Genomic DNA, 14,795 nt, shown 5'->3' on the forward strand with positions numbered 1-14,795 from the left:
TGGGAACGCAAGAGCTCTGACTGGGAAACGGGAGGAGACTTCCACATTCGATATTGACAGCAGAGTTCAGGCAGGGCTTTTGAAGAGTCAAAAAATTTCATATTTAATTTCCTTGACAAATATATATATATATATATATATATATATATTTTGTTTTTCCAAATCTTCAGTTTCTAATTTGGCTCGAATATATAAAGAATCCGAGCTCGAGTTTAATTCGAAACAAGAACATTTTATTAATATTTTTGGCTTGAATTTAATACGAGTTGAGACTTCCGTTCCAAATTTTGAATTTAGAGGGTGTTTGGCTAAGCTTATTAAAAAGAGCTTATAAGTTCTTAGAGCTTAAAAGCTGTTTTACGATCTTATAAGCTGTTAGAACTTATTTTAAAAATAAAATGTTAAAGTGTTTGGGTAAACTTATTTTAAATAACTTAAAGATGTTGATATGTTTGGTATTATAAGATCTTTTTATTGTCAAAATTACCAAAAAGAGTATAATTCTATGAAAATAATATTTTGAGTTATACACATACGAAAATAGTTTTAGAATAAAACTATATTAAAAAAATAAAATTGTTTTAATATTTTATTTTTATAAAAATTTATGTGATTTGTAATTTTTTTAAAATAATATTTAATATTTAATAAGTGGAGGATAAGATAGAGATTTATTAAAATATTCAAAGATATTTTAGAGATATGAAATATTAAAATAAGATCTTTTTTAAAAAAGTATCTCCCCTCTTACTTTTTTAAAAACAGCTTATAAGCTGTCAAACAACTTATTTTGACAGCTTATAAGCTGTTTTTAAAAAAATTTACCAAACACATTTTTAGAGCTTAAAAGCTCTAAAACAACTTATAAGCTGTTTGAAAGAGCTTTTAAGCACTGCCAAACACCCTCTTAATAGTGAGATACTTAGAATAAGTGCTCGACGTATATTTATTTATCATATAAATATTGTATTAATTAAATATTAAACCTTGCGAGTTGTTAGAGAAATATTGAAAAAAGAAATTGGATCGAATTCGATTTGGATTCGACGAAAATTGTTATTTCATGTCAAAAGTATTACATCTCACCGTAAGTAGATATTTGATGGACACATCCATATACCCGTCTCATAAGAGACCTAGTCCGTTTTTATTATTATTTAAATCATAAACCTATATAAGATGTAAGATCGAGGGCACGGTTGATGTTTTATCAAATATTATAGTTTGTTAACGATGCAAATTAAATCTTTTAAACAGTACAACAACTAAAGTCACGTTTTGATTGATTTACCCAAAAAAAGGCAATTATAGCTCCTAACAGAATGTGTATTTTGATTTTTCAAAAAACTGAAATATATTTAGTCTTGGTAATATTCAAACGAATATCAAAAGAAGACGATTTCATAATATTTTGTCAAACAAATTGATAAATCGGTTATGTTCCGTACCTAACACTTCGGACTCTTCTCGGGCAACTTCTGGTCTATTCTTTAATGAATTGACTTCAGCTACCATTTACCAAGCAACAGGGGAGAAAATTAAAATATTTATATGTATGTATATAATTTTTATTCTATGCACCTCGAGTCTAAGATTTTCGTGAACAATCGCTAAAATACACTAATAATACACTAAAACACGTTGTTGCTCACGAAAATCGTGCATTCTAGAATGCAGTGATCAAATCTACATATGTATATATACATATTATATATATATATATATATAATATGTATATATATACTAGGAAAAAAGCACGTGCGCACGTGCTCTCAGGTTATTTTTAGTCAATTCAATCAAATATCATATTAATAATTGAATATTTGTATTTCACAATTAATATTAAATTAAATTTACTTATACTTATCAAATATGAATAGAAAGTTATATTGATTATAATTGAGTTCTCTGCAATATAATACGATGAAACGATATTTTATTATAAAAAAATTTTATACGACTACACATACTTTATAATTAACTCATTTTTAATCAAACTTTAATAATTATTGCAGTATATTTGTAAACAAACGAATACTAAAACATAAATAATAAATTAAACCAAGTGAAACATTTAGAAGTAGTAATCTTATATATTTAACATTATTAATTTTTCAATGGTATTTTAATCTACGTCAATGGCTTTATTAATTATTTCAGTATATTTGTAAACAAACGAATACTAAAAAATAAATAATTAATCATTTAAAATTTTTTAACAAAAATTTACACTACTACAAAAAGTTGTGTTTAAATTTTATACACACACGTGTGTGTGTATATATATATATATATATATATATATATATATATATATAAATTTTCAGCTGCCCAGCAAGTAATGTTCACTTCGTGTCCGACCACTAAAATCCGGTGCCGTGCTTTAGTGGTGCAAAAAAACGAAAACAAAAACAACTAAAACCCGGCACCGAGTTTTAGTGATCGGAGATAAAGTGGCCAGAAATTTGTTGGGCAGCTTAAAACTTCTCTATATACATATATATGTATGGATAGAGAGCATCACCATATATGTATATATATATATATATTATTAAGAATAAGTTTCACATTTAATATAATAATAAAAGCACACAATATTAGGAAAAAATAAAAATATTATGATATTTTTTTAAACTCATCAAACACAATATTTAAATTTGTTTTCAAAACATCATATTGAATTTGTAAAGTTTTAATTTTTTTATAAGAAAATTTGTAAATTCAACCCTCTATACTATTGTAATATAAGTTTAATCAATGAATGAACTATATGGATAGATAGTGTGAGGACATTGATTCTAATCATCTAATCAAAATAAATCACTCAATAATCGACAAAAAGTCCGGACCAAAAAGGTCAAGAATTTTTTTTAAAGATATGCACGGACCCCGTGCACCCTCCATGCCCGGATCCGTGCATTAATCTGTAGCCAAGGGTTCGGAGGCGACAAAATACATGGACTCCGTGCATGGGTCCGTACGAAACTAATGCACTAAAAACCCAACTCTCTGTTTTGGGCACAGACTTCCTGCACCCTCCGTGCCTGAGTCCGTGCCTAGCTTTTCAAAAACATAAACATAAAACCTCGGACAGAGTACACCCGGACCCATGCACGGATGCAGGTCCGTGCATGTACAATATCGAAACATTACAAAGTGCGAAGGTACACGGACCCCTACACGGACGTAGGCACTGGGTTCGTGCCCTGTAAATTTTCTGAAAAAAAAAAGAACAGACAGCAGATCATGCAATTTAAAACCAACCTCAAAATCCTCATTTTCAACAAGCATAAATCCATAAAACTTGTTTACAATAGTACATAAAGTTCTACATCTGATCAACTATTCGGTAAGTAGAACATGCATCAGATTCTGAGTTCTACAATTCAAATACAATACAACAAAGAGTTCGAATACAAAGTTCGACTTTTAAAACCAAGTCCTCACTTCTATCATCACATCCCAGTCTAGTCATGTTGCCTCTGACTCAAACCTGCCCCGCCTATTGCCAAGCACACAGACAAAGACAAGACAACAGCCGGATAACTCCGGTGAGAATAACATTCCCAGTAAAAGAGACATAACACGTAATCCACGTAATATATCAAATCCTGATATACGTAACAACAAGACAAGCTATTCAAGTAGTATACCAACGACCTGAAATATCAACAACTCAATTCAAAATGCAATGCATGTCTTTTGGGGTTTAAGATTATCTAATCAGATAAACAATGGGTTTTCTTTATTTGATTGGGATCCCTAGACCAAGATATATCACCGCAATCTCACCGACTCTCCCGATCGAGGTGAACGCGGCATATCTCGATCCTCTAGACTTTGGAGCGCTATAGAGAGTTAGTCGGGTCATTGGAGTTCGTCTCAACTATATATGACCCTCAACTATAATTCCCAAATCGTCTAGTTCGAACTGACCAAATCATTGGCTCAATATGTATGCATATGATAGTCGTAATACATTTAAGAAATTCAACTCAATGAATTTAATCAATCTCAACAGATAATCATGCATGTATGTGATTTAGAGACTCGTGAATCAATTGAAACACGAGTATTCACCTCTTTTCCAATCGATATCGTCTTTTACCTTTTTCTTCGATTCGGCGTAGCTGCAATTCGGACAAGCTACAAAAGCAAAAATTTCCAATAAAAATTCTATTCAATCGTAATTCAACGATTAAGGTAAACTCTTTACCAATACTCAATCAAATCTTCAACGATTCGAATTCTGTCAATTCTGAACTCCACGATCTTCAACCATATCTGTATGGAGATATAAAAGAATCCAATATCAATCCATCCAATTCAAATTGATTTAAAGGCGTAATTCCAACTCCTAAAATCCAAAAATCTTAAACCGACGGCATAACTACTATATATTCGACTAATCGGAAATACAAACATCAATATATCAATTCCAACAACTCATAACAACAATAATTCATCCAAATCAACACAATACCAACAAATCCCAAAACCTATATTCTCGAATTTAGCCTAAAAATTCCTAACAAATCCGAACGACGTTCTTTTTCCAATCCGACTACGAATATACGATCTATGCTAGCTTAAGAACGTTATATCCAAAAATCATCAATTCTAACAACATCCGAAAAATCGAAGTATAACCGATCGAAGATAAACTTACTGTATAACGAAGCTCTTGCAGTCGTGATCGCGAATATACATTCGGATTGAAATTCTATCGGACGGATCGAGCAGAAATCGGAATCAGAAAGCTCAAATGGGCGTTTAATGGAGGTCGGTGTGAGAGAGAGGAAGAGGAGGAAGGAACAAATGGTGATGATGCACGCCTAGTCACCCCCTAAACACTTAAGACCAAGTAAAATAAAGAAATTCGCATTTTGGCCCCTGAATTTTTCCAAATTTGCAACTCAGTCCCTGATCAAACATCAATTAAATCCTCGAATTTTCTAATATCCGATTATCAGTATTAATCTCTTAAAATCTCAGTTAATCTAATTTTGGGGCATTACAGATAGTATTACCATATATACTAGCGACTTGTTGCAAATTTATTTTTATAATAAAATTATATTTCAATTAAAATTTCAATTAAAGTAATTGTATTATATATTAAATAAAAAATTGAGATGAAAAGAAAAGAAATAGTTAAATTAAAAAAATTAAATCATAATTGTGGGAAAAAATTGAAACAGTGGAGGGAACAGTTTTTTTTTTAAATTTTTTAATTTTTAATTTATTGAATATCATACCAAGAGACCATAAGGTCTTCTTGCTTAATATATATATATATATATATATATATATATATATATATTAAGAATAAGTTTCACATTTAATATAATAATAAAAACACACTATATTAGAAAGAAAATAAAAACACTATGCTATTTTTTTAACCCGTCAAACACAATATTTTAACTTATTTTTTAAAACATCATATTGAATTTGTAAATTTAACTCTTCTATATGTACTATAAGTGCAATCAATTAATAAACTATTTTGATATAGTCTCTTTATTATTATCAAAATTATTAACCTTATTTCTCAATATCACAATAAGAATAACAAATATTTTTTTAGCAATATTTACACTTATAAAAAATTTGTGTCAAACATATATATGAAAAAGTAAAATATTTGACAATATAAATATATTGTGGCCAAATATTGTTTGTGAAATTTTATATTATATATTATACATTTCCTATCAATAATTGATTTTGAGATGAAAGTTGAATATAAATGAAAAATTAAATGCACCTTTATTACTCATTATGCAATAAATATCTCCTTAAAGTTTGACTAAAATTATAATCCTTTTTTTGCCCTTGTTTTTTTACCTCCTTTCTTCATAATTGTCAATACATGTTTTTTTATCCATAGGTAATTTGAGGGCAACGTTATAAATTCACAATAAAAAAACTTTGCCCATCATTCACTCTTTTATAGTAGAAATAGATTATAAGAAAATTTGTAAAGTTAACCCTCTATACTATTGTAATATAAATATAATGAATGAATGACCTATATGGATGGATATTATCACCATATATATATATATATATATATATATATGTGTGTGTGTGTGTGTGTGTGTGTGTGTGTATGTGTGTGTGTGTATGTGTGTGTGCGTGTGTGTGTGTATATATATATATTAAGAATAAGTTTCACATTTAATATAATAATTAATAAAAACACACTATATTTGAAGAAAATAAAAATACTGTGCTATTTTTTAACCCGTCAAACATAATATTTTAATTTATTTACAAAACATCATATTAAATTTGTAAATTTAACTCTCTATACTATTGTATTATAAGTGCAATCAATTAATAAACTATTTTGATATAGTCTCTTTATTATTATTGAAAATATTAAGGGTGAATTGTGATAAAATACCCATGGACAAACAAAAGTTTGTGGACAGTCCCTGCGTCAGAAAAAATGAGTTTGCACTACCTATTTCATTAATTTTTTATTTTAAACTCCCTAAATACATAATACATTAAAATTTAAAAGTTAAATTCTCTAAATACATTATACAAACCTTATACAATCCCTTTATCTACATCACGAATCCAACTCCCTCCTCTTTCCTAAATCTCATCGCCGTCACCTTCTTCTCGATCAACTTTCCCATTTTTAGGTCACCCCCATTTCCATCGATTTCTACTCATTTTACCATATCCCAAATTTTTCTTGACATCCCCACGCAAGAATTCTTATGAACGCTGGAAAATTGGGCAAGAAGGCAGACGATAAGCAACCCTAAATTGGAACTCTGGAAGCCATCTTCATTTTTTAGGAGTCGAGTTCGAGGTTTGTAACACAATCTCGGCTGAATGCTACGAAAAATCAAAGAGGCTTCAAGCAGGTTTCATCGTTGATTAATTGGAGAAAAGCCTTGTTGTCTGTCGGTAAAATGAAATCTGGAGTTGGGTCTTCTTCCAACCTTGTGTTTTTAGGTACCTGTAAGTGCAAAGGTCAACTTTTTGTCATCTCAATTTTTAGTGGATGTAGTTTGGAGGATATATTTTTGAGCTTGTCTAGCAAATATGAAGAAATAAATCCTCTATCTATGTCATTACAATACCTAGCTCCCCAGCACAAGATGTACGTTACCTTAAATGATAACGATGATGTCCGTAATATGATCCATCTTCACATGTGTATGAAGCTGAGTGTGATCGAATTGAGGGCTGAGTTGAAAGATTAGATTCGAGGAGGGTTCAATATGGAGAGGTAAAATACATTTTTTTCCTTCATTATTCTGCCCTATGACCTTATTAGTGATGATTTTTTATAATCGGTTTGCTTCTGTAATTCATGTGAAGCATGAATTTGCACGTGAAATTGTTTATACATATTTTAGTTCAAAATATTAATTTTATAACTCTATATTAGTTGGTTAGTCCTTTATGAAACATGATTGAGCTAATAAATTATTTGTACATCTTTAAATTCTTTTTTCAATCATGATGATGCGTATGAAATTGTTTCTACATTTTTAAGTTCGAAGTAGTAGTTTTATATATGTGCAATACATTTGTCATAGTATGTTGAATTCTGAATTTATGAATATTAAATTCGTAAGGGCTGAAGAAGATGACACACAATCTAGAAGTGATAATGAGGTTGAACAAATCCACGTACAAAATTCACTTGAATCTTGGTTACATTGCATTCGCGGGCAAGGGAAGACATTTAAGGATGCTACAGAATTTCGAACGTATATTAAAAATTATTCTGTTGCAACCCGACGGTCATTTTGTTATAAGAAAAATGATAGCAAGAAGATTAATGTTGTTTGTAGTGAAGTAAATTGCAAATGGAGAATTTATGCTTCTAGACATAAAGCAGACAATCTATTTGGTATTCGAAAGTGCAATTTACAACATACATGTGGATAAGATAATTTATGTGGCAGAGGACATCCAAGAGCTGATGCAACTTGGGTTGCAAATTTGATAAAAGAAAAATTAAGGGCAGAGCCATCTTATCGTCCATCTTTATTGTTGAAAGATATACATAGGGATTATGGAGTAGAATTAGAGTACCGCAAGGTTTGGAAGGGCAAGGAATTAGCGATGCATGATATCTATGGTACTGAAAAGGATTATTATGATAAGTTGAGATGGTATTGTCGTAATGTTCGAGAAACAAATCCAGGAAGTATGGCAGAGTACGAGATTGATGCTTTAACTAATAAATTTAAACGTTTATTCATTTGTTTCAATGCATGTGCCAGTGGTTTTGCCACAGGTTGTAGACCAATGATTTTTTTGGATGGCACTCATATCAAAAACAAGTATAAAGGTAGAATCCTAGTTGCTGTGGGAAAGGATGCTAATGATGATCTTTTTACATTGGCATATTCTGTAGTGGATGCCGAGAATGATTGTAACTGGGAATGGTTTTGTATTAATTTGAGAAGTGTTCTGCTTTCACAACATATCAGTGGATTCGAAAATTTCACCTTCTTCTCTGATAGACATTCTGGTATCATCAAGGCTGTTAATTTATTATTTCCTGGTAGTCACCATGCTTATTGTTTGAGGCACTTGGTGGACAATTTTGTGAAGCAGGTTAGTAATTATTTGCAATATGAATTTCTAGAAGTCTATTTTTTTTTCAATGTTAATAATGAATTAATTTTGTTGTTATTGTAGGTTATGCGAAGCTATCCGCTACACAACAAGAAGCATTGGTTTTCTGTGTTTAAAAAGGCTGCATATGCCCCTTCTCATCAGGATTTTATGCAACACATTAACAATATCTCAGAATCCATGCATCTTGCAAGAAAGTTTATTACAAATTCAGAACCTGAAAGTTGGGCGAATGCTTTGTTTCGTGGAAAATGTTGGGGTGTCATGAATAATAACATGGCTGAATCTTGGAATAATTGGGTTAAACCAGCACGTTATCTTCCAATTGTGGGTATGGTGGATCGTATACGTGTTCAAATCATGAACATGATGCACCAGCGTCGTGAAACAACCTTAGTCATGGTTCAAGAATTAAGCCCAAAGAAGGAGAAAACTCTTACAAGCACATATATTGAATCTCGAAACTTGATAGTTCACAGATCATATGGTTCAAAATTTGAGGTAGTTGATGGTGATAAATCATTTGCTGTTGATTTGAATGATTGGAGTTGTTCATGTAGAGCTTGGGAGATCAACATGTTACCGTGCAAGCATGCTTGTGCAGCTATTAAGTCGAAGTCTTTGTCGTTATATTCTTTCTGTGATCGGTATTTTCACATTGATATGTATCGTCAAGCGTACAAAGGAATTATTAATCCCATACCTACATTTGACATGAATGAAGACAGTATTGGTGAAGGATCTATAATCAATGCTCCTGATGTACGCAGTCAATCAGGTCATAGGAAGACTAAGAGGATACCGTCCCAGGTTGAAACACGTGTTGCAAAGTGTGGTCGTTGTCGTAAGCGAGAGCATAATAGACGCAATTGCAAAGAAGCCATAGAATAGGTTTTTTTTTTATACTTTTCCTTGAATCAGTCTTACTATTTAGTGCAGTTATATGTCTTGCTTGCTTAGTTATTTTGCTTTCTAACATAGATTATATGACACACACTATTGACATACACTGTGTTTACATTTTCACAGGAAGAAGAGGATGAATGAAGTACAATCATCCGTGGATTTACCAAAGAAGAGGCATACACGTTCTGGTCGTAGCATTGGTGGTGTTTTGCTTTGATAGCCTCATTTTGATGACATTTTCTGAAAGTTTTGTTTTGAGGGATTCAAAACAAAACTCTTGTGTTTTGCTTTGATAGCCTCAAGTAGTTGAACTCTTATTTGTGGCTTAATTTCCGAGAACATTTTTTATTTGTGGACAAACTTTTGTGTTGTTATATTAAGTCGAATTTGTATTCTGGAAATTTTTTGATATTATTGTGTTTGATTTTTTTTCTGTGTTATTAGGTTGATTAATGTGATGGTGTGTGTCTGTGTTTTTTAGCACCATAGTTTTTTTTTACAAAGTACAATAGCATGTTGAATTTGAGACCAAAAAAAAAGTACAAATATAGCTAAATTAGGTATAGTAATTTCTAATATAAGGTACCATTGAACCCAAATTGGGTATACAACTAACAAACAATAAGTTTTTCAAATATGACATCCAACTTATTACTAAAATGAAAGATTAGTTTCATTCATCAATGTCTCATTAGAACAATGAGAAGAACTAGAAGGAGAATAACTGCAATGAGAAAACATGAACAACCGAAATAACAACATATTCGTGCAATGTAAACACCCATCATGTCGTTGCTTTTAGGGAGTTGGTGATCAAGCTGCTCAGTTAAACCAAGTGCCGAGGTGGATGATGATTGTTGATCCGGTGATTCACCATAACTTGGATTCATTGTTGTGCTCTTGTTGGAATTTGTCGTGGTGTCGTGTATATCACCATGATATTCATCACACCAATAAAATCGATTTTTGTGTCAAAGATCGCAAGGACAAATGTAATAATACTTTCTCAATCGGGTATCTCGAGTTCCAGCTTGTCTTAAAATCATTTTCCGAAACCACATTGGCACTGTGGTGCATCCTTGTACTCCATTCTGCAACCGTAATTTCTTTGTGAGATGAGAGGACGATGTTCAAAAATATTTGAAGAAACACATACTTGGATGAATTCGGAAAGCACCAAAGAAAATCCTTGAAGCAAAAATGTATGAAGTAGTAAGATTGGGCCGTATAAAGTTTGGCTGGTCAACATTCAATGAGTTGAAGTGGGTGAGATATGCATGTGTAAAAAGGATGGATAAAGCTACTAGATTCTACAGCTGTTATGCAATAATATCCACAGTATAATATAATAATGGGTTGTACAGCTGTCCAGCAATATGTACTTGTTGGAAAACTGTGTTCAGATCAATTAGAATTGATACCCGGTGCAGCGGAAGTTTAAAAATTTTATTTTACTAATATGGAACGATTCCATATCTGGGTATCAAAACTTTTACGATTAAATTTGTGTAAGTAAAATAAATAATCATAATTAAATATTTTACCTTAAAATCTCGAAGCGAGATTATGGAGACCAACAGAATTTAATCTGCTCTTGTTGTATATCCCCGGAACTGATGAACGAACGTTTCTTCAATCAGGTCCACGAATAGAAAACAAAACCCTCTGATTTACTGCACTAAAAATCAATCAGAAGTTTGCGTAGAGAATAAACAGATATGATCTGTTAATCCGGATTGTAATTTTTCACAAAAATCACAAGACCGAATTTTCTCCGAAAGGGACAAGGATTTTCGAAAAACCCTTAGAAAATAATATGTGTGTGTTCGAAAATTTGATGAATGAATTCTCATGCAATTTTCGAACCCACTACATGTATTTATAGATAATTTCTAGACTAGGTTAAGTTATAATTGTGTTAGGACTCTAACTCCTTAAAGCCCACAATCCATAACTTAAGCCCAACAAGTCAAGCCCGTTGTTCTAAAAATTAATATAAAATTCATCGTGACTCCGATTGATAAACTGATTTTACCAATGTGCACAGAAACCATTTCTGCATCTTTTAAAGTCAAGATAATTTTTCCGAATCCGAATTCAGTGATTTCCAAAAATGCCCATCCCTATGTCATTTTAGGAAATCCCACTCCCTTTAGTTAAGAAGTCCAACTTCTCTTTCATTAAATTTAACTCTTTAAATTTAACTATCTCTACGAGGATTTAGTAATCCATTACTTGTGTAACCCTCAATGGTTCAGGAATACAGCTAGCCGTGGGCTCACAACTCCTTGTGACTCGAAACAACAATTTCCGACTTACCCATCGAATCATGGTAAGAGCGCCTAGCAACATCGCCCCATGATTCCCTAGGTATTACTGATAGTGCCTGCAAGAACCAGTAGATTTTGGTTAGCGTACAGTACGGTCCCTTCAACCAAATATCCCGATCGAATCAACAACCATTGGTATATCGAGAGTCGTTCGAGATTCGATAACTATGCATAATATCTTGGAGATCTATTAGTGACATCGCATGTGTTACTAGGATAACCCATTAACCTAAAACACATCATGTACTCTGGCCAGAGATTCGTCACACTAATATCTCCTCAGATCGCATAGGATATCCACACTCGCAAGTATGTGGTGAATCCTTGACAACAAAGCATCGACTCCTATATGTGTCGTAACTGTACCCAATCCCGACACCTGATGACCCCAATATAGTCGATAAATGAGTCAAAGTACAGTACTAGCATATAGAGTCTCAATGATGTTTCAAGTAATAAGGACTAATGGTGTACAACCAAAACCGTGGACTTTATCCACTCGATAAGTGATAACCACTTGGAAAGTCCGAATAGGGTAGTTCGATCATTCATCATATGAATATCCATTTGCATGCTTTGAACATCTCTATGTTTCATACCAATGAAACGTGGTACTCGGCATCGCAAATGCTAGTCTCAATCTCGAGCGATCCTTATCCTTATTTGCGGACGGCTCAATTGACTAGGAACAGTTTAGAATATACAGTGACTATAAGATGTGTTTCATGATAGCCATCCCCATGTGCTACCACATCTTACATACACTATAGTATATTCAAGGTCTTTATCAAAACAACAATAGTATATCATAATATAACAATATGAAGAAAGATAAAGTCAATGCCATTATAAAAGTGTAAATTATATTAAACAAAAGATTGTTTTACATAGAGTCATAAAAGCCCTTAGCCACAAGTTGGCTAACCGGGCACCCACTCTTTCAATCTCCCACTTGCCCTAAAGCCAACTAGTCATACTACGTAATCCCATTGCTTCGCGATGTTTGTCAAACAATGGTCCTGGCAAGGGCTTAGTAAGCGGATCAGCGATATTGTCTGTAGAGGCCACTCTCTCGACACTGATGTCTCCTCTTTCCACAATCTCCCGGATGATGTGGTATTTCCTCAGTACGTGTTTGGACTTCTGATGAGACCTTGGTTCCTTTGCCTGAGCAACGGCACTCGTGTTGTCACAGTACACCGGGACTGGACCAACAGCTTCAGGAATTACACCCAACTCTTGGATGAATTTCCTTATCCAAACCGCCTCTTTAGCAGCAGCTGATGCTGCAATGTATTCTGCCTCAGTGGTGGAATCCGCTGTGGTGTCCTGCTTGGAACTCTTCGAAGAGACAGCACCGCCATTGAGCACGAATACAAATCCAGAGGTTGATTTCGATTCATCCACGTCACATTGGAAGCTAGAGTCGGTATAGCCTTCCAACTTCAATTCTCTCCCTCCATAAACCATGAATAAATTCTTAGTCCTTCGCAAGTACTTAAGAATATCCTTCACGGCTTTCCAATGCATTTGACCGGGATTGGCTTGGTATCTGCTCGTGACGCTCAGAGCATAGGCCACATCCGATCTGGTAGATATCATCCCATACATGATACTACCTATGGCTGACGCATATGGCACGTGTGTCATCTTCTCTATCTCTTCGTCAGTCTTGGGACACATAGACTTGGATAGAGAAACTCCATGACACATAGGTAGATGTCCTCTCTTGGACTCATCCATAGAAAACCTTTTCAATATGATGTCGATGTAGGTTGATTGAGTGAGTCCTATCATTCTTTTAGATCTATCTCTATAGATCTGTATTCCTAGAATATAGGATGCCTCACCTAAATCCTTCATCGAGAATCTACCTGATAACCATATCTTTGTTGATTGCAACATCCCTACATCATTCCCCATGATTAGGATGTCATCAACATAAAGTACTAAGAATGTTACCGCATTCTTAACTACTTTCTTGTACACGCATGGTTCCTCCGGGTTCTTGATGAAACCAAAATCCTTTATTGTTTCATCAAATTTCTGGTTCCAACTTCTTGATGCTTGTTTGAGACCATAGATTGATCTCTGAAGCTTGCATACCTTATGTTCGCTTCCCATGGATATGTATCCCTCAGGCTGCGTCATATAGATCTCTTCCTTAATATTTCCATTAAGAAATGCAGTCTTTACATCCATTTGCCATATCTCATAGTCATACCATGCTGCTATGGCAATAAGGATTCTTATGGACTTGAACATTGCGACTGGTGAAAAGGTTTCATCATAGTCAACTCCTTGTCTTTGAGTATAACCTTTTGTCACCAATCATGCCTTGTAGGTCACTACCTTTCCATCAGGCCCAAGCTTTCTCTTGTAGATCCATTTGCACCCAATTGGAATAATTCCATCGGGAGGGTCTACTAAAGACCAAACTTGGTTAGAATGCATCGAGTCTATTTCCGATTGCATAGCTTCAAGCCATAAATTCGAATCCGCATCAGAAATTGCTTCCTTGAAGTTTCTTGGATCACATCCAATGACGGGTTCACTTTGATCCCCTTCAAGAAGAAGACCATATCTAATAGGAGGCCTAGAAGTCCTCTCGGATCTCCTAGTAATAGGCGTGTCTTGTGATGATTCTTGAGTTGTAGGATCGCTATTTTGTATCTCGGGTTCTTCTCGAATTTCTTCGAGTTCCATAATCTTGCCTTTCTTATCCAATAAGAACTCCTTCTCCAAGAAGGTGGCATTCCTCGAAACAAACACTTTTGTTTCAGCAGGATGATAGAAATAATATCCGATTGAATTCTTCGGATACCCTACAAAATAACATAAAGTGGATCGACTATCCAATTTATCTCCCACTGTCTGCTTCACGTAAGCAGGACATCCCCAAATCCTCAAGTACGAATACTTAGGAGCTTTGCCATTCCA

General features: G+C 33.5%; 1 protein-coding gene across 1 annotated transcript; it reads left to right on the forward strand.

Moving 5' to 3' along the window:
• Nucleotides 1-8,100: 8,100 nt before the first annotated feature.
• LOC140877284 (uncharacterized) lies at nucleotides 8,101-9,510 on the forward strand. Its single transcript, XM_073280824.1, has 2 exons — nucleotides 8,101-8,598; nucleotides 8,683-9,510. The coding sequence occupies exons 1-2, from the start codon at nucleotides 8,101-8,103 to the stop codon at nucleotides 9,508-9,510; spliced, it is 1,326 nt and encodes a 441-aa protein (XP_073136925.1).
• The last annotated feature ends 5,285 nt before the right edge of the window (nucleotides 9,511-14,795 follow it).

The sequence above is a fragment of the Henckelia pumila genome, chromosome 2 (genome assembly GCF_033568475.1).
Source record: "Henckelia pumila isolate YLH828 chromosome 2, ASM3356847v2, whole genome shotgun sequence".
Taxonomy (NCBI): Eukaryota; Viridiplantae; Streptophyta; class Magnoliopsida; order Lamiales; family Gesneriaceae; genus Henckelia; species Henckelia pumila.